Source organism: Labeo rohita, chromosome 25, assembly GCF_022985175.1.
Source record: "Labeo rohita strain BAU-BD-2019 chromosome 25, IGBB_LRoh.1.0, whole genome shotgun sequence".
NCBI classification, from domain to species: domain Eukaryota; kingdom Metazoa; phylum Chordata; class Actinopteri; order Cypriniformes; family Cyprinidae; genus Labeo; species Labeo rohita.
In genome coordinates this window covers 24,106,502-24,131,213 of record NC_066893.1, presented here as the reverse complement: position 1 = coordinate 24,131,213, position 24,712 = coordinate 24,106,502, and the positions used below count along the sequence as shown (strand labels likewise).

The 24,712-nt window shown below is 39.1% G+C and overlaps 1 protein-coding gene across 1 annotated transcript; it reads left to right on the top strand.

The window, feature by feature from the left end:
- Positions 1-22,047, top strand: cmasb (cytidine monophosphate N-acetylneuraminic acid synthetase b). The gene is made up of 8 exons (XM_051099140.1): positions 1-240; positions 404-546; positions 4,731-4,886; positions 5,150-5,283; positions 18,095-18,189; positions 18,264-18,435; positions 18,602-18,767; positions 21,505-22,047. The coding sequence occupies exons 1-8, from the start codon at positions 47-49 to the stop codon at positions 21,717-21,719; spliced, it is 1,275 nt and encodes a 424-aa protein (XP_050955097.1). The 5' UTR covers positions 1-46; the 3' UTR covers positions 21,720-22,047.
- The last annotated feature ends 2,665 nt before the right edge of the window (positions 22,048-24,712 follow it).

The window sequence follows — 24,712 nt, the reverse complement described above, 5'->3', positions numbered from 1 at the left end:
CCGGTCCGTATAACGTTCAGTGTTTCTGTCATCCCTCACTTCGGCGATGGATAGCAACAGGTGCGCAGAGCCAAACTCGGGTGTCGGTTACCCGTCCTCCGGACACCCTCACCGGGCGGCTCTAATTCTGGCGCGGGGTGGCAGTAAAGGAATCCCTCTGAAGAACATCAAGAATCTGGCCGGGGTTCCTCTCATCGCGTGGGTTCTTAGAGCCGCCTTGGATTCAGAAGTCATTGACAGGCAACTACATTTTATTTTCTCTTCTTTATTTTCTCTTTCTTCTAATTGTTTTAATATTAATGCTTTAATATGTTGTTCGTTATGATTTGAATTTTGTCTTGGAAAAAGACAAAGAAAGAACGAAGAAGAAAAGAAACAAAATACCTGATGTTGTGTTCGGCAGTGTCTGGATTTCTACTGATCATGATGAAATTGAGCGGGTCGCTAAAGTTTGGGGCGCAAAAGTTCATCGGCGCAGTCCTGAAGTGTCTAAAGATTCGTCGAGCTCACTGGAGACCATCCAGGAGTTCATCCGACTGAGACCCGGTGAGCCAAACCTTGATTCAGTTGAACGTGATTTGAATTGAACCAAATTGCTAACATAGTTGAGGTTTTGGAGAAACTGCAAGAATGAGTTGTGCAAAGTGTCCTATGAGATAAACATTACAAACCACACGTTTGTTACGAATGCGATCATTTTCCAGCAATTTCTATGTCTATGAATTTACAGAGTTTCCAGCTATTAGCGCAAACTTTTGTAGATAATACATTTTACTTAAATTTTGCATTTTAAAAACATCTTTTTAATAAATGAAAAACAAAAAAACAAAACAAAAACAAACATATAATATGTTAAAGTAATTTTAAGATAAAAAATTGTGGAAAATAATAAACTAAACTTAATAATACATCATATTTTATTATATTATGTAACGTGTGAGTGTGTGTGTGTAAATTAAATATATATATATTAGGGATGTGACGAGACAATTATCACAGGAGACGAGACCAGACACAAGACTGGGTTCACAAGAACGAGACGAGACAAGATTTTTAAACTTTTCTTAAGAAATCCTCAATTATGATATATACAGAGAAAGTAGTATTTTATTCAACTGAAAAAAGACAAAATGCATTTTGAACTTTATGAAATTAAACTTCCATTTTAATTAATTATTTGCAGTAAAACATTTAAACAAGAGCTTCAGGATTCTGGATAAATTGAGAATCCCAGCAGTTTTTAATAAATTGCAGACCATGATTCTCTCACGATTCTAGAGATAGCTGAGAGAGCTGAATAAATAAGCTTTCCATTGATGTATGGTTTGTTAGGGAAGGATAATATTTGAAAATCTAGAATCTGAGGGTGCAAAAATCCAAATATTGAGAAAATCACCTTTAAATTTGTCCGAATGAAGTTGTTAGCAGTGCATAATCAAACTTTTGATATATTTACGGTAGGAAATATTAACATGATCTTTACTTAATGTCCTAATGATTTTTGGCATAAAAGAAGAAAAATCTAATTTTGACCCATACAATGTATTTTTGGCTATTACTACAAATATACCAATGCTACTTAGGACTTTGCAAAAAACATCTAAAAAAAAAAAAAGCCAAACCACTTAGGGTAAAGCATTCTTTGGCGGCTAAAATTAAGATCAGCCAGTACGAGATACTCTCTGCCCAGATTCATTCAAATGGAGCAAAGCCAATGAATTTTCATTGGGTGCCCAGATTCATTCAAATGGAGCAAAGCTTCATTGGGTGCAGATTGGGTGGCGCTTCGTAGTACAAATGGATGATGACCCAAAATTTACAGCAAAAGCAACCCAAGAGTTTTTGAAGGTAAAAAAAAAGTGGAATATTCTGCAATGGTCATGTCAGTCTTCTGGTATTAAATTGATTAAGCATGCATTTCACTTGCTGAAGACAAAAATAAAGGCAGAAAGATACACAAACAAACAACAACTGAAGTCAGCTCAGTAAAGGTCTGGCAAAGCATCACAAAGGAGGAAACCCAGTCTCTGGTGATGTCCATGAGTTCCAGACTTAAGGCAGTAATTGCCTGCAAAAGATTCTCAACAAAATATTAAAAATGAACATTTTATTTATGATTATATTTATTTGTCCAATTACATTTTGGGGCCTGTGTATAAAAACGGTTGTAAATCCTTAGCTTTTTATGTTATATTTCTGTTCAACCGCTTGAATTAAAGCTTAAAGTCTGCACTTTAATTTCATCTTAATTGTTTCATTTTAAATCTATTCTAGTGCCATACACAGAAATGTGTAGGGTTCACTTTGAAACCGTTTTCACTCAGAAATTGCTAGTAGATTTTACAAACAATTACAAAGAAATGTCAGCTAACACACTGAATTAAACATGAAATTTTGAAGCAGAAAAAAAAAATTAAGTTTACAAAAGACATTTTGTTGTAAAACTCCAATAATCTGTTTTATTTACAACTTTGAAAAATCTTTTTGACAGTGTATGTAAATTTATTTAACAAAGAGTATGCTGAAATGTTAATTCTGTTTGCCCCTTTAAATGGCAACTTTAAAAAACAGTTTTATTGCACTGGCCCAGAGATGGGAAGTAATGAAGTACAAATACTTCATTACTGTACTTAGATTTTTCTGGTATCAGTACTTCACTATTTATACTTTACTCCTTACATTTTTAGACAAATATCTGTACTTTCTACTTCTTACATTTTCAAACCAGCCTTGTTACTTTAGTTTTAATCAGCATTTGTTGGATCACCATTAGATAACAAATCTCTAATTAATCATGCATCGGTTAAACGAAACTAAACTGAATATCATCACTCAAAATACTCTCTGCTAAAGGACATCATTCTTATCTACTGTAAAGTTACAGTAGTAATTTAGCATAACCATAACCATGGTTACTACAAAAAATGGTTCTGGTTACTAGGGGAGCGCGGGGCACAAACCAACACTTTTTGAATTTCTCAGTTTGTGTAAATCCATGTGGGGTTCAGAGTATCATTTTTATCCACGTTATTTTTACACTTGTCTTGTACAGATATGTCGCTTTGTTTCATAATTACAGTGTATACGTTTTTCGTTATTTACCTCAAAAGAAAGTAAGTGAAAATGACAACATGCCCCATATGTGGGGTACATTGTAATATGTGAGGGGCACGGTGTAACATGACCATATGACAGCTTCAAATGTTATCTGATCGAATGAAAAAAACATACACGACAAACTAAAATATTTTGTCAATAAAATAAAATGATTAACTTTTTCAAATAAAATAATGGCGTTTTTTAAGAATTAAAAAAAAAAAAATATCTAATTTCTCAACATTAAACATCGATTGTCAGTCTTTATTGACCTGTTTCTTGTTTCTTTTTACAGTCCATACAAGTAAATAGTGAAAATTACATGGCTAATGTCATAGAATAGCATAGTTTAATATAGCGGGGCAGATTGTAACGCAGTGTTATAACGTTCCCCATCAGCGCGACTGGAATTTAAAACTGGTTTGTGTCTTCTGCTGACTTGCCAAGCATTAATAAACTATCTAAACTGATAGATAACAGATTGGGGATTAAAATAATAGCAGATTTGCTTCATTTTAAATGAATACTAAAAACTGAGAAGAAAAATTTACTTCAGCCAGAAATGTACTTTTACTATGGTAAAATAAATATTCAGCGGTATCATCAAAAGGCTTTTAAATTTTGGAGCACTTTTTCTCTGTATAGTGTTTCCATGACAACTAGTAAATACCGTAAATTTGGTTATGCTAGCTAGTTAGTTTTACTGTAACAAACCATGGTTAATTTTGGTAGAAAAATATGACTCATGATAATGCAGTTACATGTTCAGTATTATGGTTTTTCTGTAAAGATATTGTCGTGATGTAGTCATTATTGTACTAATTTTGACAATTTAGGCAATTTAGAAAATATAGTTTTGTTAAATCTATAGTATTTAAGCCATTTTAAGATAAATCAACAACACCTGGTCATGTGATACTTTAAACTGAACTTAAAATTGTTATTGCAAATAGAATATAATGAGGTGGTTGTTTTGCAACAATTTGGAGACTGTTCTGCTCATAACAGTAAATGGCTGATGGGAAAAGTGACAGGTACAAGAAAATTAGTGAAAAAGCAAACACACAAAGTGAGACACAGAAAGATATCATGGAAAATGAAGAGACTGAAAAGGAAATTGAAAGTGAATGTGCAGTTCAAGAGAGAGCCTTTTTCTTATTTTGGTTTTAAACATTTATTTAAATATGATAGCCATATAAAAAAAAAAAAAAAACATAGGGTTGTCCATGGTTTCAGAATTTGTTGTGGGTGTATGGGATGGCCTGGATGAGTGTGAAATTTCCTGGCCTGAAATTTTGTCCCTTCCAGCCCTGTTCTACATGGTGGTTGTTTAGCCTTGATACATTCATTAGCTAACAAATTTTAAATGCAAGTCATTTTGTATTAATGTGTCAATATGATGTGAGGTCCAGTTACCAGCGTGACACTAAAACAGGTAGTAGTAATGGGTACTTTTACTTAAGTACATGTCAGAGCTCATACTTCTTTAATTTAATTTAAGTAAAAAAGTGTAGTCAGTATTTCTACTTTTACCAGAGTATTTTTAAACATGAGTATCTGTACTTCTACTTGAGCGAAAGATGTGTGTACTTTTGCCATCTCTGCACTGGTCATTTATCTTGGCTGTGTTTCAGAGGTGGACATCGTCTGTCATATTCAGGCCACATCTCCATGCCTCCACCCGCATCACATCAAGGAAGCCCTGCAGATGATCACCGAACAGGGTTACAACTATGTGTTTTCCGTGGTTCGCAGACACCAGTTTCGCTGGGAGGAGGTGGACAAGAACGGTATCATAAAAACATATTAATCTCAAACAATTGCAGATTTTGATGCCTTTTCAGTTGATGTTAATGACACACAGTCCTTCACGATCATATCAAAGCATATTGTAAAATCAAAAGTAGGTTGCTGTAATACAATTGTTATCATATCTAGATTCTCTATGGCACCCAATCCTGTCGTTAGATCATGTTAAGTACAGTCATAATGTTTACAGGACCTAAATTCAAATGTTTACATGTCTTTCATTTTTGTCATTTATTTTAATTAGAGGGTAGGAATCCAACTCCTCTGAACATTGATGTGGCGCACAGACCGCGACGACAAGATTGGCCTGGAGAACTCTATGAAAACGGCTCTTTCTATTTTAGTACGAGGAAGACTTGGGAAAATGGCCTTAAACAGGTGTGTCATTATATGGTTACAAACCTGTCCCTAGAATTCACTTAGTTATAAAAATAATATTTAAACTAGCCAAGAAACACTGAAGGTTATATGTAATAACATAAGTTAATGTAATAAATATTCTGATGCTTCACTTTCGAATTCTTTTAGAGTTAAAATCAACTCCCAACATTTTAGAGTTAAATAACACTTTTAAAAGTGTTACTGTTTTAACACTAATAAAAGTTTTATTCACACTATTTAACAACTCTGGTTCACACCGGAGTAAAGAGTGATAGTTTAATGCTATTAAGATGTATTTTAACTCCAGTGTAACGAGTTGATATTACTGTAAACCAACCAGGTTACATGAGAAAAGTTGACAGAAAAGGTCATTGCACACTGAGTCCGAAATTTCCGTCCGACATTTTCGCACATAAAAAAAATAAATACAACCTCACGTTGTATATCTTCTGTATAATATGTGGCTCCAGTAACGCTAGCAAAGCATCAGCGTTTACTGACATCCTAAAGTAAACTTTGAAAAGCCTGGGATAATCCCGCAGCTCCTTAATAAGGGGTTAAAAAGTATTCTGTCCTTCTATATCTTATCAGAATCAGAATCAGAATTAGCTTTATTCGCCAAATGTGTGCAAACACACAAGGAATTTGTTGTGGTTTTTTAAGGTGCTCCTGGTACATACATACATACAACATTTAAATAAAATAAAAACTTAAAAATAAATAATAATGTATGAATCTGGAACAGATGATTTATGTACAGATTTGTGCAGTATTTACTCTATATACAGCTATATAAATAAGAGATGTGCATGAGTATTTACATAATAATACTACAGAAGTTTGCATAATAATACTACAGAAAGAGACATTAATTAGAAATGGAGAAAGAAATACAGAAATGAATTGTAGAACCCAGGTAATGTTCATGTTTATCTGTTTAAACTGGAGATGGCATTTGGGAAAAAGCTGTTTTTATGTCTAGATGTTTTAGTGCTCAGGGATCTGTAGCGTCTGCCTGAGGGGAGAAGTGCAAACAGGTTGTGTCCGGGGTGAGAAGGGTCTTGGATGATGTTTCCTGCCCGTTTCTTCACTCTGGAGGTGTATAAGTCCTGAAGGTTGGGCAGGTGCACACCAATGATTCTTTCTGCTGTCCTAACAGTCCGTTGCAGTCTTCTTATATCTGATTTACTGGCTGCCCCAAACCAGACAGTTATAGAAGAGCACAGAACTGACTCAATGACAGAGGAGTAAAACTGTGTCATCAGTGCCTGTGGTAGATTGAACTTTTTCAGTTGACGGAGAAAGTACAACCTCTGCTGGGCTTTTTTCACAATAGAGTCAATGTGAATGTCCCACTTCAGGTCCTGGGAGATGTTAGTTCCTAGGAACTTGAATGAGTCCACTGCAGCCACAGTGCTGTTCATGATGGTGAGAGGGGTGAGTGCAGGGGGCTTTCTCCAGAAGTCCACCGTCATCTCTACAGTTTTGAGCGTGTTGAGCTCCAGGTTGTTGTGACTGCACCAGAGAGACAGCTGCTTAACCTCCTGTCTGTAAGCAGATTCGTCGCCATCCCGGATGAGACCGATGACAGTGGTGTCGTCTGCAAACGAGCCCTGGGGAGCTCGAGTGCTGATGGTACGGGTGCCGGATGTGAGTTTTCCCAGCCTCACTAGCTGCTGCCTATCTGTCGGAAGCTGGTGATCCACTGACAGATGGAGGTGGGTACAGAGAGCTGTGACAGTTTATTCTGAAGGATATCTGGGATGATGGTGTTGAAAGCAGAGCTGAAGTCCACAAACAAGATCCTTGCATAGGTCCCTGGTTTGTCCAGATGTTGAAGGATGTAGTGCAATCCCATATTGACTGCATCATCCACAGACCTGTTTGCTCGGTAAGCAAACTGCAGGGGGTCCAGCAAGGGTCCAGTAATGTCCTTCAAGTAGGCCAACACCAGTCTCTCAAATGACCTTATGACCACAGATGTTAAAGCAACAGGTCTGTAGTCATTAAGTCCTGTGGTTTTTGGTTTCTTGGGTACAGGGATGATGGTGGAACATTTGAAGCAGGATGGGACTATACATAGCTCCAGAGATCTGTTGAAGATCAATGTGAAGATGGATGATAGCTGGACAGCACAGGCTTTAAGGCAGGCTGGAGAGACACCATCTGGGCCTTTGGCTTTCCTTATCTTCTGCTTCCTGAAGACTTTGCAAACATCACCTTCACAGATCTTAAGGGCAGGTTGAGAAACAGTAGGGGGATGGAGGAGCAGGGTGTTGATGGCTGTGTTGTGGGACAGTCGGGGTGGGTCTAGGGTGTCAGACCAGTCTTCTGTTTTTCAAACCTGCAGTAAAACTCATTCAGGTCATCAGCCAGTTGTTGATTGGCCTCGGTGCTGGGGGACGGGCTCTTGTAGCTGGTGATGGCTTTCAGGCCATTCCACACTGATTTAGGGTCATTTCTTGAAAGCTGTTTTTTTAGCTTTCCCGAGTAGTTTAACTTTGCCACTCTTATCTTCCTATTCAGTGTGTATTTGGCCTGTTTGTACAAGACTTTGTCCCCACTCCTGTAGGCTTCCTTTTTGGCCTGGCGAAGTTGTTTGAGTTTTGCACTGAACCAAGGTTTGTCGTTGTTAAATGTTTAGTAAGTCCTGGTGGGTACACACATGTCCTCACAGAAACTGATGTAGGATGTCACAGTGTCACAAAGTTCGAAGCAGGCTTGTAAATCCCGCTCTGCTTCAACAGTCCATCTCTTTACAGTTTTTACTATAGGCTTAGCAGATTTAAGTTTCTGCCTGTAGGCTGGTAGAAGATGAACTAAACAGTGATCAGAGAGTCCCAGCGCTGCACGGGGGACAGAGTGATATGCATCCTTTAAAACAGTGTAGCAGTGGTCCAGTATATTGCTGTCTCTGGTGGGGCATGTGATGTGCTGTCTATATTTCGGCAGTTCGCGGGTGAGATGAGCTTTATTAAAATCACCGAGCACGAGAATGGAAGTGTCCGGGTAACGCTGCTCTGTGTGTGTGATCTGATCGGCCAACAGTACTAGCGCCGCGCTTGTACGCGCATCAGGGGGAATGTACACACTCACCAGAATAAAAGAGGAAACCTCCCGCGGTGAATAAAAAGGTTTACAGTTAATAAAGACAGCTTCCAAGTTTGGGCAGCACATCTTATTTAAAACCGCCACGTCTGTACACTAGCCTTCATTGATATAAAAACATAATTCACCGCCTCTCGTTTTCCCCGATGACTCGGTGACGCGGTCCGCTCTGATCAGCTGGAAGACCGTTAGATGAAGCGCGCTGTCCGGAATGGTTCCGTTTAGCCAGGTTTCCGTGAAGCAAAGCGCAGCAGAGTTTAAAAAGTCCTTGTTTGTGCGGGTGAGGAGTTGTAGTTCGTCTGATTTATTTGCAAGGGAGCGGAGTCCTAAAACCGCGCTGTCAGAATTTCACGAGCGCGCCGGCGCGTTTTCCTTGCTTGCGTCGCTTGGAGCGCTTGTATAGGAACGCAGCCCCTCCGACTAAAATGTCCAGTAAGACGTCTGAATGTTCAAACGTTGGCAAAAAGTTTTCTGGTGTGCTATTTCTTATGTCCAAGAGCTCGTTTCTTGAGAAGCTGATCGGAAACACGTTGCTTAAGACAGGACAAACAAACAAAAACAGAAAAAGTACGACGGAGCAACAAACCGAGGCAGTCATCCGCGGCGAAATCTTGATCGGAAAAAAATTGGATGGACCAAATATGTCCTTTCTTTTTCTTTTTTTAAGAACAGAGTGGACAACAAAATCATCCTCACTGCCTGAAGATTCCATTGTGTATTGTTTTGCGATTTTTTTTTCCTCGTGACAGATGAATTAATACGCATCGGACTCAGCATGCAAGGTTTCTGTGCGTGACACATTTTTAGAATGACGAATACGAAAAAACGCATACGAAAATTTCAGATCAGTGTGCAATGACCATAACTGTCAGGAAATTATTTGTGACAACTTGCAGAGTTGTATTGATAACAACAATGAGAGTGCATCAAAACAATCCATAAAGTTACATTCTTAACCTTATGGGATCACAGTAGAATTCGGCTTATTCTACAAAGTTAAAAATAAAGGTAAAATGCAAACAGTTGTTTTAACAAATTAGTTGTTAAACTTTTGAAGTGGATCAAAAAAGTTCATTAAAGTTGTCCTACGACAAGAACGGGTATTGTTTTGATTGTATGACAACTTTGATCTGCTTCAAATGTTGACTACTGAAATGCCAGACTAAAATATTTGAAATCAAATGCAACGTTTTGAAATATGATAAACTTTTTATTGCATTTAAATGCTTGTCGGCCCCAGTAGCCCAGTGGTTAGTGTGCTGACACATAGCACAACTGTGCTGCTGGCAACCCGAGTTCGATTCCCATCTCAAGGTTCTTTGACAATCCTGTCCCCTGCTTTTCACCCAATGCTTTCCTGTCTGCTCTCAATTGTCCTATCAAATACACGCAAAAACCCCATTAAAAAAATGTTGTATGACTCGTCTGCATTGTATCTCGCATTCCCCAGTGATATATTAAAGGGCATACTGACGCACAAAAACATGATTTTATTGACATTAGTAACTGTCATCAAATTACATTACTGTGTAACATGATGTTTAGTGCTTGTACAAAATGATTTAGTTAAAATAAGCAAAAACAACTAAATTCTTAAAATGTTCTTACCTAAGTTATTTCCATTATGTTCAGTCCACTTAAATTTGTAAAAGTTAATTTAGCTTAATTATTTTGTGTAGGGACAACATGAATCATTTTTGTTGACACAACTAACTGAAAAGTGGATTTATTTCGACCTCACTCAGACCGTCACCACGGTCTTATCCTGAATGACGCCATTCTTCCGCCTATCCTCGAGACCTAATAACAACAATGTCAGGTGACTGACCTTAGGGGTTGGCTGTTATATAACATCCGGATGGACCAGCCACTTCCTCTTTGCCTTTCTCGCCTCATCTGAGACCGGATTGGTGGTTTGAAAAAAACCCAGGAGGAATTGCAGTTCCAATCAGTCACGTTTTCGTGCATGCGCTTTATGTCCCTGAGGATTGCGTTGCATTTCTCCTCTGTATTTTGGACACGACGCTAGTGCGTTGGTGAGTATCCCTTTGCTTTATTACAATCTGTTTGCAGGTGTTTGTGTTCGGGTCTGCTGTTCACAGCGGACGTGAAATTTCCATCCTGCTGACTGCGTGTAGGCACGTAGAGTGGGGGATATTCAAATATTGTCTATTTACATAATTCTTGATTTTCAAAAAGTTCTGTTTGCAAAATTTATTTGAAAGATAATTAATGAGTTGTGATTCGTCACAAACTATATGTGAGCGGTTTTGTTATTTGTTTCCTTTCAATAAAAACCAGGAAGTTTTTGTTGAATAATTTGTTACTTCAACCTCAGTTGGTAATAATACATTGTAATTAGAAAGCGCTGTTCGCAGACTTTGAAAGATGGTTAATGCACAGTGATTCGTCACATTTTGTGTATTTTCTATGTATGCGGAATAATTGTGAAGCTCTCAAGAACTGATTGATGTACTGTGTCTCATTGCAGTTCATCTTAGTTTGCTGACATGAGTCGCTCAAAATGTTGATTTTGTCAGGCTGATATGCACCCACGAGATGGACATAGAGAATGCCCATCCTGCTTGGGTATGCAACATTTACTCGATGATATTGAGAAACCCTGTGTGGCAGCAGAAGGGTTAACATTAAAGGAAAGGGTGCAGAGAGCTAGACATCTGACTGGTAGTAGGAAAGAGGTAGCCTCAGGGCCCTCAGAAGAAGAACATCCTTGTAAGCGCAAGAGGGGGCCTACCCCCGGACCTGATCGGGTCACAGATAACCCTAGGTGCCCTGGTAGAGAATGTCAGAAGACAGATTGTCTAATGTGCCAAGCATACAATGCAGCTACTCGAGCAGCCAGATCAGGAAATGCTCTAGCAATAGTATTGGCTGCCTTAAGAAAGGTGATCAGTTCAGAAGATCATGATGCTATGAATCTGGTGGATGCAGCACTGATCACACATTCACAGCTCACCAGAGATGTTGGTGCATCTATGTGTTCAGCAATCTTAGCCCAGAGGCAGATTTGGTTAACCCAGACATCTTTGCCTGAAACTATTAGGAAAGAATTGACTAATATGCCGGTTCCTGGTAAAGTTTTTCATCCTGACTCTCAGTCCCTGTTAGACACTGCTGACCAAGCAAGATGCAGAAGAGAATCTGTCCAACAAACATTTGGTCATGTTGGACCAACTAGATACGGCCATAAAGGTACTCAGCCTTTTCAGCCCTCACACTTTCCTCGTTCAGAACCTTGGGGGTATGACAGAAGGTGAACTAGGGGTTATCAGTCCCACGATAAGGGTGCCAGACAGTATTACCAAGCTCCCCAAACTGACCAACCTTCAGCTAAGGGGGGACCCCTGAAGAAACATACTCCCAGGGGTTCTAAACCCCGGGGAGGCCCTGCATGAGGTCTTGGAGCCGCTGGGACATGCTCCCAACTACGCCTGGACAGTTGGGAGAAATGCACATCAGATTCCCTATCGTAAGGAAAGGGTACAGGATACAGTTTGGGCGGCGCCCCCCTACTTTTTCAGGGGTTCATATGACCTTAGTCAAAGACCCAGTCCAGGCACAAATTTTAGCCAACGAGATTGCAACCCTATTGCAGAAAGAGGCGATTGTTCAGGTAAGCACCAGCAAACAGCCCACTGGATTTTATTCAAAATATTTCCTGGTCCCGAAAAAGGATGGTGGACTTCGGCCCATCCTGGACTTACGACAACTGAACCGATTCATAAAGGTGTTGCCTTTCAAGATGCTGACAACAACGCAAGAACCAGGAGAATGGTTCACTTCCATAGACTTGAAGGACGCATATTTCCACGTACCCATCTGTCGAGATCATCACCCGTTTCTGCGCTTTGCCTTTCAAGATCGGGTTTTCCAGTTCAAGGTCCTACCATTTGGCCTTTCATTGTCTCCAAGGGTCTTCGCCAGGGTGGTGTCAGCAGCCCTTCATTCTCTCCAGTGTGTGGGAATAAAAATTTTAGCATACCTGGATGACTGGTTAATCTGCGCACCTACTCGCAGTCAAGTTATAAAGGACACGGAAATGGTAATTTGGCATGTTCAGGCTCTCTGTCTCAAAGTAAACAGGAACAAGAGCAATCTAAGTCCTCGGCAACACACAGTGTTTGTGGGGATTTCACTGAATTCCCAACTAATGGTGGCCTCTTTATCTCCCCAGAAGGTGACAAAGCTGTCCAGTCTGGCTCAGTCATTTCATCTAAACAAGAGGATGAAGCTAATTCAGTTCCCGCAGTTGCTGAGTATGATTGCAGCGGCAGCGAATGTGATCCCCCTTGGCCTCCTTCGAGCCCGTCCACTACAACAGTGGGTAAACCGCTTCAAACTGCATCCAAGATTAGACCGACATGTGAGGATGAGGGTTACACAGAGGTGTATCCGGATGTTATGCCCTATGAAGAACAAGAAGTTACTATCACAAAGGATTCCTTTAGGAAACATTCCAGCGAGGGGGTCGATGATAACAACGGATGCCTCTCTGACAGGATGAGGAGCAGTGTGGGAAGGCAGATCTGTCAGAGGTCTCTGGGAGCCTCCCTGGACCTTAGAACATATCAATGTGCTGGAGCTCAGGGCAGTCCACCTCTCCCTGAGGACTTTTCTCCCATCACTGCAAAACAAACATGTCTTGATAAGGACAGACAATATGTCTGCAGTGTATCACAACCACCAGGGTGGCACCAGATCAGCACGTTGTCTCCAGGTGACAAGGAGGTGTAATAAATTTCGCTTTCGCCAACCTAGGGACGCCAATTAAGGCAGTGAATTTTAGCTTTCGCCAACCTAGGGAGGTGAAATACGGTAGTGATGGGTACTCATGTCACAGCTGACGTTATGATTCTTGGACCACGTGTCAATTAATGTGTGGTTATGAGTACAGCACATAAGAAAGATTGGTGGGATCTCTAACTTGTAGAACCTCTTCTGTATTATCAACACAAGGAAGACACAAGTTGTAATAAAATAAATTTTATTAACAAAAGATAGACAAGAGTAATCAACAGCTACTAAATGAATACCATGAATGAAAAAGGAATAAAGTGCATAAGATGCATAAAAAGCAAGTGATTATGTTGGGAGTTGCTATATCAGAGCTACGTTATCTGGAAAGATAACTGTTGCTACTCTGAAACAAATAAGGTGAATAACCTTACTATGCATCAAACAAATGCATGTAATTTGTTATCAAATGCAATCAGCTATATAATACCTAATGTAACTTAGAAAATCATATACTGATAATATACAACAATGCCAAGGTCTCTGGAAGAGGTATGGAAGTGATATTTACATTCGCTGCGGTTGAGTGAGCAGTCCGGTGGCGGTGACTTCTTCCACTGGTTGCGCTGGTGGCAGTACAGTGGGGAAAGGAGCAGGAATCCGTTTCAACAGCCTTGAAGATGAAGCGCTGTAGGATGCTGATCTCCTGGAGCACCAAGGGTCCTAAGATCTGGAACACGCAGATGTGGCCCTGGAGTAGGTGCTGAAGGTCCTTAGCTTGGAACATGCAAGCAAAAGTACCTGAAGTGAAGGTTTGCTCGCCGGAGCTTAAACTTGTTGCAAAAGTCTGTGTGCCTTCTGCCTCTCTGGGCTAGAGACTCAGAACTTGGTCAATCCGCTTTGTCTCTCTAGGATGGAGACTCAGGATGCTGCATCAATTGTTGTCTCGCTGGATGAAGACTCTGAACGTAGATTATCTCTTTCCTCGCAGGCTAGAGGCTCAGAACATGGTCGTATCTGTTGCTGCCTCAAAAGCTGGAGACTTGGACTTGGTATCTGTTGTTGTCTCACCTTTGCAGGACGGAGACTCAGAATGGAGGTGTTTCTGCTATGGTCTCACCCTGACGGGTGGCAGACTCAGAACGCAGGTGATCTGTTTCTGTCTCTTCCCTTCCAGGACTCAGACTCAGAACGTTGGTTTGTTCTGTTGGTGTCTTTTCCTTCACAGGTAGCAGACTCAGAACAAGGAATGTCTTTTGGAAGGGTACCTTTATCCCTTTCCAAAGAGGAGGAGATTGCAATTTGGCGCTTCTCCATTTCCATGCTGTGACTGGCTGGGGGGGGACACGTGGTTGCCCACCCTTCTTTCCTCCTGTGGAATTTATTTTCATAGTCCAAACACAAAGCTAGAAAAGTGTCACTAAAGTTTTACTGGTGCATTTCTCACTTCTCAAACCATAACCAGAATGCATTTGGCAATGTTACGAACACATTAAGTCCAAACATGATAGGAAAAGATTGAACTGTCATGCATGCATTCATTTGTCCATTAACAGCTAAGTTTGTGTAAGATGTTGCACTACACGTTGCTGTCACAAGGAATACTTATTTCTCTGAATAAGTATAAGATGTGTGTGTTGTAGTGTGCATCAGTTTTAAGGTTAAAAAAACAGTTATGAATGGATTTGGATGGATCTCCATGATCTCTCTTAGTTTCACCCACTACTGCTACATCTGGAGGTCCTAATGAATTTTTATGGTCGGTCACAGGCCAAACCCTTAGGAACAGTCTCAAGGTGGGTGAAGGGCACAAACTGCATTTTGACCAGTAGGAAGTTCTGTCCTTCCCGGGCTTTGCACCAAAGGTGGTCTTCTTGTGCTCTAAGAGGTGTCTGGCTGTTGTCCTGGCATCTTTATCTGATGCCGCTGGACAGTCTGTTTATGTTAGTTCACCAAGATCCAATCAAAATGTAGCAAACCTATGTCCAGTATTGTGGTCAGGGAGGGCTCCTGCTATAAACTGGGCCCTGGAATGTGCTGTCCACTACAGAGGCTACTTCTCTGGTCATCTCAGAAACTCCTGTCTCTCAAAGCAGTGTACATACCAGGGGTAGCGAACAAAGCAGAAGACCTGATGTCTCGAACTGGACCTCTTCCAGGAGAGTGCCGTCTCCATCCCAAAGTGGTAAGACTTATATGGGGACAGTTCGGTATGGCAAAGATAGATCTGTTTGCAACAGCAGAAACAACTCATTGCAATCAGTGGTACTCCCTGAGCAATCAGGGAGATCCCCTGGGGATAGATGCATCTCAATAATGGCCGGGAGAGTTGTTATATGCTTTTCCTCCTCTACCTCTGATACCCTTGGTGCTCAGGAGGGTAGTACTGGGTTGTCACAAAGTTTTGCTTGTGGCCCCAAGATGGCCAAAGAAACACTGGTTCCCGACACTTGTACGTTTGGTACAGGGTCACCCTTGGCCGGTACCGAGGAGGGTCAATCTCCTGTCTCAGGCAGAGGGGCAAATTTGGCACCCGAGGCCAGAAATCCTACAATTATGGGTATGGCCCCTGCTCAGTCCCTCCCTGAAGACTTAGATGAAGCTGTGCTCAGGACAATAAATAGTTCTAAGATGCCATCTACTTGGAGCAACTATTCGAGTAAGTGGCGAATATTCTTTGCATGGTGTCAGGATCATCAGCTAGATGCTACCAATTGTGACATTAGTCTTGTTCTCCGGCTCCTTCAGATGCTGTTGGATTCGGGGAAATCGGCTAATATTATAAAGGTCTATATTGCATCCATCTCACACTTTCATTCGTTAGTGGATGGTGTTAGTGTTGGAAAACACTGTTTGGTGTCTCAGTTCCTTAAGGGTGCACACCTTTTATGCCCAGGGAAGGTTAGGAGGTCACCCACTTGGGACCTTACTATTGTTTTGCGGTCTTTATTCAAAGCACCCTTTGAACCATTAGATCAAGTTGATCTAAAGTTCCTGACATGGAAGACCGTCTTCCTTCTGGCAGTATGCTCAGCCAAGAGAGTTAGCGAATTGCACTCCCTATCAATCAGTGAAGACTGCTTGAGATGGAAGGTGGAAAAGCCAGGGGTCTATCTTTGGCCAAATCCGTCGTTCCTACCCAAGGTCCTTAAGCCTGGTACAATAAATCAGGTAATTGAACTTGATGCTTTTCGCCCAGACCCTCCTTGTTCAGGTACTGGGTTGGATAGCTCTTCTTTATGTCCTGTTAGAGCATTGCATACATACATTGAGTGTACCAGTCCATTGCGACAGTCGCATTCACAATTGTTTGTATGTTTTGACAAGAAGTGTGCAGGCAAACCTGTGTCTAAGCAACGTCTATCTCACTGGATAGTGGATACAATTTCACATGCATATTCTAGTCAAAATCTTCCTATTCCTTGTGATCTAGTTGCCCACTCTACCAGGAGTATGGCCACCTCTTGGGCGGCACTTAAAGGGGTAGCACTTTCAGACATATGTGCCGCGGCCTCATGGAGCACTCCATGCAAGTTCACAAGATTTTAAAGGATTAATGTAACAAGTCCAAATTCTTTGGGGTCTGCTGTTTTATCTGCTGTTGAGTTATCAGGGAAAGGGAGTGATACTGGTCCCTCGTGACCCTGTTAGTATCAGTCATCCAGGATAAGACCGTGGTGACGGTCTGAGTGAGGTCGAAATAGATCGTAAGTTATGTCCATAACTATGGATCTGTGAGACCGAACAATGACCGTCACCATGTCTTGTCACTCGGGACGAGCTGAGGCGTTCCAGGCAGGAGGAAGTGGCGGGTCCATCCGGATGTTATATAACAGCCAACCCCTAAGGTCAGTCACCTGACAGTGTTGTTATTAGGTCTCGAGGATAGGCGGAAGAATGGCATCATTCAGGATAAGACCGTGGTGACGGTCATCGTTCGCTCTCATAGATCCATAGTTATGGACCCATAGTTACGATATGTTGTTCCCAGCATGCTTTACATGGGGTTGCATTAAGAGAAGTTACTTCCAGAACAAAAATGTACAGTTTTTTGAGAAAAACATTTCAGAAATGATCTCCATATAGTGGACTTCAAAGGTGCCTGTGAGTTTGAACATCCAAAATGCAGTTTCAGTGCAGCTTCAAAGGGCTCTAAACGATCCCAGCCTAGGAATAAGGGTCTTATCTAGCAAAACGATCTGTCATTTTCTTAAAAAAAAAGAAAAGTATATACTTTTAAACCTTAAATGCTCGTTCTGTCTAGCTTTGTGATGCGCAAGCATACTCTGTGTAATCCGGGTCAATACAGTTAGAGTAGGCTGAAAAACTCCCATCTCATTTTCTCCTCCAACTTCAAAATCGTCCTACATCGCTGTTTTACCTTTTTTTTATTTTTTATTTTTTTGTAATTTTCACTGTGCAAACACTGGGTCGGTACTTCTGCAGTGAATTTTGACATTGGAGGAGAAAATGAGATGGGAATTTTTCTACATATCCTAACTGTACTGACCTGGAAACTGAAGTATTTTGATATGATTTTGACACCATCTTAGAAAAGTATTGAAAAATCACTGATGTTAAAAATTAGGACAAAGAACAAAAATCAAATGTCAAAATGTGCATAAATTCGCAGTGATTGTGCAGGAGAATTTTTTTTTTTGTCCCCAAAGAACCTTTCAGTGAAAAGTTTCTAAAAGAACCATTTTTAAAAAAATCTAAAGAATTTTTTTCCACCGTAAAGAACCTTTTATGGAATGGAAAGATTCCAATGATGTTAAAGTTCCTGCCTGGAACTGTCAATGCCAGTAAAGAAGCTTTATTTGTAACATTGTTCCATCAGCTTTTATTGGAGAAAAATTACCTGAGCTAAATCAAAACGTTTTTTAAGTATGAGCTGTGTATGAAAGCTCTTCAGAAATTTTGATCTGGTTTCCATGTATTTTAGTTGGGCAAGGTGGCCTACTATGAAATGCTGCCCGAGTACAGTGTCGACATCGATGTTGACATCGACTGGCCCGTCGCTGAACAAAGAGTCCTGAGGTGAGCTGTTTAAACAAGCTCTGTGGCCAGACAAAAGCCATCAATGAAAATATAAACGCTGCAATTTTCTGCAGGTATGGCTACTTTGGCCAAGAGGAGAATGCACCGGTCAAGTTGTTTCTGTGTAAAGTGTCTGGCTGTTTGACGAACGGACGCATATACACGTCGGTTTCAGGAGAGGACCTGGTATCCATCAATGCTCGAGATGTAGCAGGCATACAGATGCTGCAGAAAGAAGATATAGAGGTACAGTCGTGTAGGCTGGTACAAATACACTGTAAAAAAAAAAAAAAAAAAAATGTTGACATGCAACAAGTTGCAAGTCTTTTCTTCCCTATTGTGACTGGAGCAATATATTGTCTGTTTAATTTGGATTTGATGTTTGCTAACTGTTGTTCTTGTGTGTGTTTAGGTGATCATCATGTCCAGCATGAATGAGCCACTGTCCAGGGGTCTGCTGGAGAAGGTCGCAGAGCGCGTCGGCTGTGGACTCTGGTTTGGAAAGCAGCTGATTGGGCTCGAGGTGGAGCAGCTGATAAAGGAGAAGAAGCTGCAGTGGGATGAACTGGCCTTCATGGGTGAGAATGTCACAAAAAAATCCAGCTATACTCAGTTTATGTTTGATATGTCTACTGCATTTCAGCACGTTTTTGGTTTCACATTTCTTCAAAAGCCCTTGTACCCTTTTTACTCGTATACCACTTATTGCATATACAATTATTTATCCCCCCCAGGATTAGGCATTAATTCAAAATAATAATAAAACAAAAGAATAGTCAAATAAATAATGAATAATATAAATATATATCCAAAAAAGAATGCTTGTTCCATTTTTTTTTTTTTTTTTTTTTTTTTTTTTTTATGGGAAATTTTTAGAAATGTTAAAAATTCAGATAGTTGTGTAAAAGAGCTTTTAGGTGAATGTGCAAGTAAGAATAGGCACCACAAAAAAATTTAATCAAAATATTAATTTACTGAAAAGAAAGTAGTGTAGAAACATTTCTCACTCACAAATTGCAAGTACTGAATTAACCATTTTAGTTCTACTGTACACCTGACATAATTTAGAATAATAATTATTAAATAATTTATTCTATATCTGACCTCCTGAATTGTCAAAAAAATCTCTTAACATACATAAAAGTAAAATTAAATAAATAAATAATCCATTTTACTCTGCTTGATATTACAAGTGTGCTTTAACCAATTAATTACTAAAATAAGTGCCATCAATCGATTTTAAAAAAAGTGAACTAATTAATCTTGATTAATCGCTAACATTAAAGTTGTTAAATATACTTTTATATTGCAATAATTTCACATTAAATCTCCAAATTAATGTAGAAACAACATAAAGACAGTATTTTTTTTAATATTTCTTAAATATTTTTTCATGACTGAAGGTGAGTGTCACTAATACCAGTATCATTGATGTTTCTAGGAAATTGTTCTTTTTTCCTTTATATTTATCCATTGACTATAGCCATTAGGGATGTAATGATATCAAAATCTCACGATACAATAATATCTTGATATGAAGTCCATGATACAATATTATTGTGTTATTTAAAAAAAAAAAAACAAATGAAGACTTGGAAAAAATGAACCTTTTGTACATTTTATTTAGAATAAGAAGTTTAAATATATTTTAAAAACTACACTTTTTGCCTGAAAGACCTATCATTTCATACAGTCATGGCCAAAAATATCAGCACCCTTGCAATTCTGTCAGAAAATGCAACCCTTCTGACACTGGCCACTATGTTGCAACCCAAAATTCTTTGGTAATCATCAGATTTTATGATACCGTTCACACAGTCAAGGCATCCAGTGCCAGAAGCAGCAAAGCAAGCCCAAAACATCTTTGAACCTCCACCATGTTTGACTGTAGGGACTGTGTTCTTTTCTTTAAAAGCCTCATTTTTTTTTCTGTAAACAGTGCCATGATGTCCTTTACCAAAAAGCTCTACTTGTCTCATCTGTCCACAGTATGTTCTCCCAGAAGGTTTGTGGTTTTGTCACAAAAGTTTTGGCAAACTCCAGCCTTGTTTTTTATGCCTTTGTGTCAGCAGTGGTGTCCTACCATAGCGTTCCTTTTTATTCAGATGGTGACATAGTGCGAGTTGTACCCTGTGTCTGCAGATCAGCTTGAATTTGTTTGGAAGTTAATTGGGGTTCTTTATCCACCATTCGAACAATCCTTTGTTGTAATTTTTCATTCATTTTGCTCTTCTGTCCACATCCAGGGAGGTGCCATGGGCTGTAAACCTCTTGGTGATATTGCACACAGTGGACAAAGGAACATTAAGATCTCTGGAGATGGACTTGTAGCTGTGAGATTGTCCATGTTTTTCCACAATTTTTTCTCTCAAATCCACAGACAACTCTTTATACTTCTTCATGCTCAGTGTGACACACTAAACAAAGGTTGAGTCAAGTTTTCTCCATTTTAACTGGTTGCAAACCATATTACTATATTGCCCACACCTGTTACTTGCCACAAGTGTGTCTAAATACAAATTACAGGAGCATCACATGCAATTTTGACAAGGTGCCAATAATTTTGTCCAGTCCATTTCTGAGTTCTGTGTGAAATTTTATCAAGTTTGACTTTTCTTCTCTGTTTTTTTGTGTTGTTGCAGTGCAATTAAAAAACAATAAGCCTGTGATTACCAAAACATTTGCAATTGGAACAATTTCTGACAGAAGTGCTGCATTTTCTGTCTGAATCGCAAGGGTGCTGATATTTTTGGCCATGACTGTATAGTCATATGACCATCATCATTACAGTATAATTGAGTGCTATCAATTTGAACATTTATTCACCTTTAAAAATAACAACTTCTAATTTAAGTGAACTTAAAACAGTCTTCACATAAACCCATTATTTGCCTGTGCCCTTCAGCAAATAAGAAATATACAGAAATTCAGTAAAGCTACAAAAGTTACTGATTTCCTCTTTTTACTTTTGTTTTTTGATTAACAGACAACACAGGAGCTGGGTTATTAGTTAAATTGGCTGCTGTTGCTTTAAGAGCTACCGCTGCTGACCTTGATGCAGATCTGACATGCATGTTTGTCATTTCATTCGCATTTTAATATGAAATGATACAGGCTACAGTGTGCACAACTGAAGAGAATGCGCTATGAACACAATTCAACAGCTGTTTGATGTGGTTGTAAAAACGTTACAATCTGCGATTAAATAACATGCTAAATTTGATAGCGCTCGTTGTGAATAAACCTGTAGCTATTTGCGAACATGTAAAATAATCTGAATTTCTAGTGAGCATATTGTGATATTTTCCCTCGCAGGTTCTGAGCCTGAGGACAGAGAGATCCTCTCTCAGGTGGGGCTGAACGGCATTCCATGTGACTCACCTGTGGCGGATCTCATTGCGGCAAAATACACGTGTCAGAGACCTGCCGGAAACGGAGCAGTTCGTGAGTTTGCAGAGTACATGCTGATGCTCAAGAAAAAGAGCTTGCTGGATGTGCACCAGGATCGCATTGACAGGGCCAATTTCTAGATTCCAGTTTTTGTGTGTGTGTGTGTGATGCCATTAAATCTAACCGAAGTTAATAAAACACTTGTGTTCATGAGCAAACACTTCATTTATGTTGATTCTTTATCTCTTTATTCATCTTTTAAAATTTGCAAGTTCCCCTAAATGCAGTATTCATTTACTTTGCACCTTTCATCCTGTATTAATGTTTAATCTCATGCTGTGTTAAGTTGTTGAGTGACCAGGAAACATTCTCATTTCTTATCAAGGACACCATTGTGTAACAGTAATTTTTTTCATTGCCTTTACTATATAACACATCCCTATGAACTTTTGCAGATTAAGTAAATTAAGACACAATTAAAATTATTTAATTTAATAATGTGTAAGGTGTGTTTCTGTTTATTTATACGTATGTATGTACATGTGGGGTCGGGAAACAAACTCTTCTAAAAAATCTCAGGTCAAGGATTTTCTGAAGTTTCTATATACAGCTCCTGTAATGGTTAAACATTAAGCAAATATAATGAAATATGCAAGAAAGGGTTCAATTACATTTGTTGACAAAAATGGCAACGAATGTCCTGCTGAGTGTCATATGAGGTCCTCTGTATGGCATGATGAATAATTTCACTTTTAACGTCTCCTAATTGCAACTTTACTAGTAAGAATTGAGTTAGATGTAATTATTACTATTAAAAACACAATTCCAGTCACAGTCACACCAAAAATAAAAACTATAATCGATAATCATAATATTATGTTTATTCTAGAGCACACATTAGTTGTTTTCTGTGAGCATAACTGCTGCATTAACCCTCCTGTTAGTTGGTTGTTAAATTGTTTTTAACAATTTTTATACAGCTGTTCCATAATAGGCTTCCATCTATGTGAAGCTTAGCATCTTTGGAACTTTGCATTCACATTCATGACCCTAAATGATTAAAAGGCACACAATTTCAAGAAGAAATTGTTTAACCAATTTTTCAAATGGAAAACTGTTGAGCAATTTGAAAATGTGAAGATATTAATCGAACAAATACATCTACAAAGAATTGTTTTCTAAGATGAATATATACATAGTCATTACTTGGATTTGCTTATATTTTATATACATTTTTAGGGGTTTTGTTTCTATGTGTAGGCCATATTTAATGATTTGTGATTATTTGTAACATTTTCACGTTTACGTGTGTGCACTTGGATCTACTGATGTTTACTGATGACTTCTGTTTGCTTTTGCACACAAGTAATTCCGTGTCAACTCAACAAGAGGTCCCCAGCTCAAATTTTGATTTTGTTAATTTTTTTAGTCGTTTTGATATTTCCTTTCTTTGTATTTGTTGTGTCTACTTGTAACCCCTATAAAATTTTAGGCTCACAGACATTCAAAGATAGAGAACAGAAAATGGTTGTAGTGGCTAGCAAATTCCTCCCTGGTAAATGATATGAGATAATCAGAGGGAGAAGTAGGGATTCTTGCTAAGAACAGAACGGAGAGAAGATCTGCTGACTCAGCACGATAACTTTTTTTTTTTTTTTTAGAAAGAAAAGTTAAACAAGTGAAAAAAGATTCTGATAAAATTCAAAGGATGATGCACTATTTCATGATTTCTTTCATGGAACTCCGGTGAGTTTTGTTTTGAGTTTTTTATTTGAAATTTGTTTTGTAATTGTTCTTACATGTTCAATGTTAAGAAATATAACTAATTGTAATGGATGATGAACGAATATTGAAGGATGTGCACTGAAATTAAGATATAAGTATTATTTTGCTGTGGGAAAGAAAAACAAAACAATCGGAGCAGCTGATTGTTAAAATTGCTGCCTCATATGTTAGCCACATGTGCTGTAGTCATGCTAATGGGGCATTTTTTTCCCAATCTGGTGGTTTTCTGTTCTGAAAAAAATCGGAAGCTATCATCTTAATAGTAGGTGACTTTAACATCCATGTTGATAATGAAAACGATGCACTGGGAGCAGCATTTACAGACATTTTAAATTCTATTGGAGTTAGACAACATGTGTCAGGTCCCACTCATTGTCGAAATCATACTCTAGACTTAATACTGTCACATGGAATTGATGTCAATGCCGTTGAGATTCTGCAGCAAAGTGATGATATCTCTGATCATTATCTAGTCTTGTGTATACTCCAGATAACTAAAACTGTAAATTCAACTCCTTATTACAAGTATGGTAGAACCATCACTTCTACTACAAAAGATTGCTTTCTAAGTAATCTTCCTGACTTATCTGAATTCCTCAGCATGTCCAATAGCTCAGTAAAACTTGATGATGTAACAGAAACTATAGACTCTCCTTTCCAGGACTCTAGATACGGTCGCTCCTCTGCGCCTAAGGAAGATTAAGGAAAACAGTCCGACCCCGTGGTATAACGAGCACACTCGCGCCCTAAAGAGAGCAGTCTGGAAAATGGAGCGCAGCTGGAGGAAAACAAAATTAGAGGTTTTTCGTACTGCCTGGCGTGAATGTACCCTATCGTATAGAAAAGCGTTAAAATCGGCAAGATCTGATTACTTTTCGACTCTTTTAGAAGATAACAAACATAACCCTAGGTATTTATTCAATACAGTGGCTAAGTTAACAAAAAATAAAGAACCAACAGACACTGACTATGCCCATCAGCATAGCAGTAATGACTTTATGAACTACTTTACTTCCAAGATCGATACTATTAGAGACAAAATTGTCACCATGCAGCCGTCAATTACAGTATCGCATCAGATAGTGCACTATAGATCTCCTGGGGAACAATTCCACTCATTCTCTACTATAGGTCAGGATGAATTGTATAAACTTGTTAAAACATCTAAACCAACAACTTGTATGCTAGACCCTATTCCATCTAGGCTACTAAAAGACTTGCTTCCAGATCTCATAGATCCTCTGCTAAATATTATTAATTCATCACTGTCATTAGGATATGTCCCCAAAACCTTCAAACTGGCTGCTATTAAGCCTCTCATTAAAAAACCACAACTTGACCCCAATTA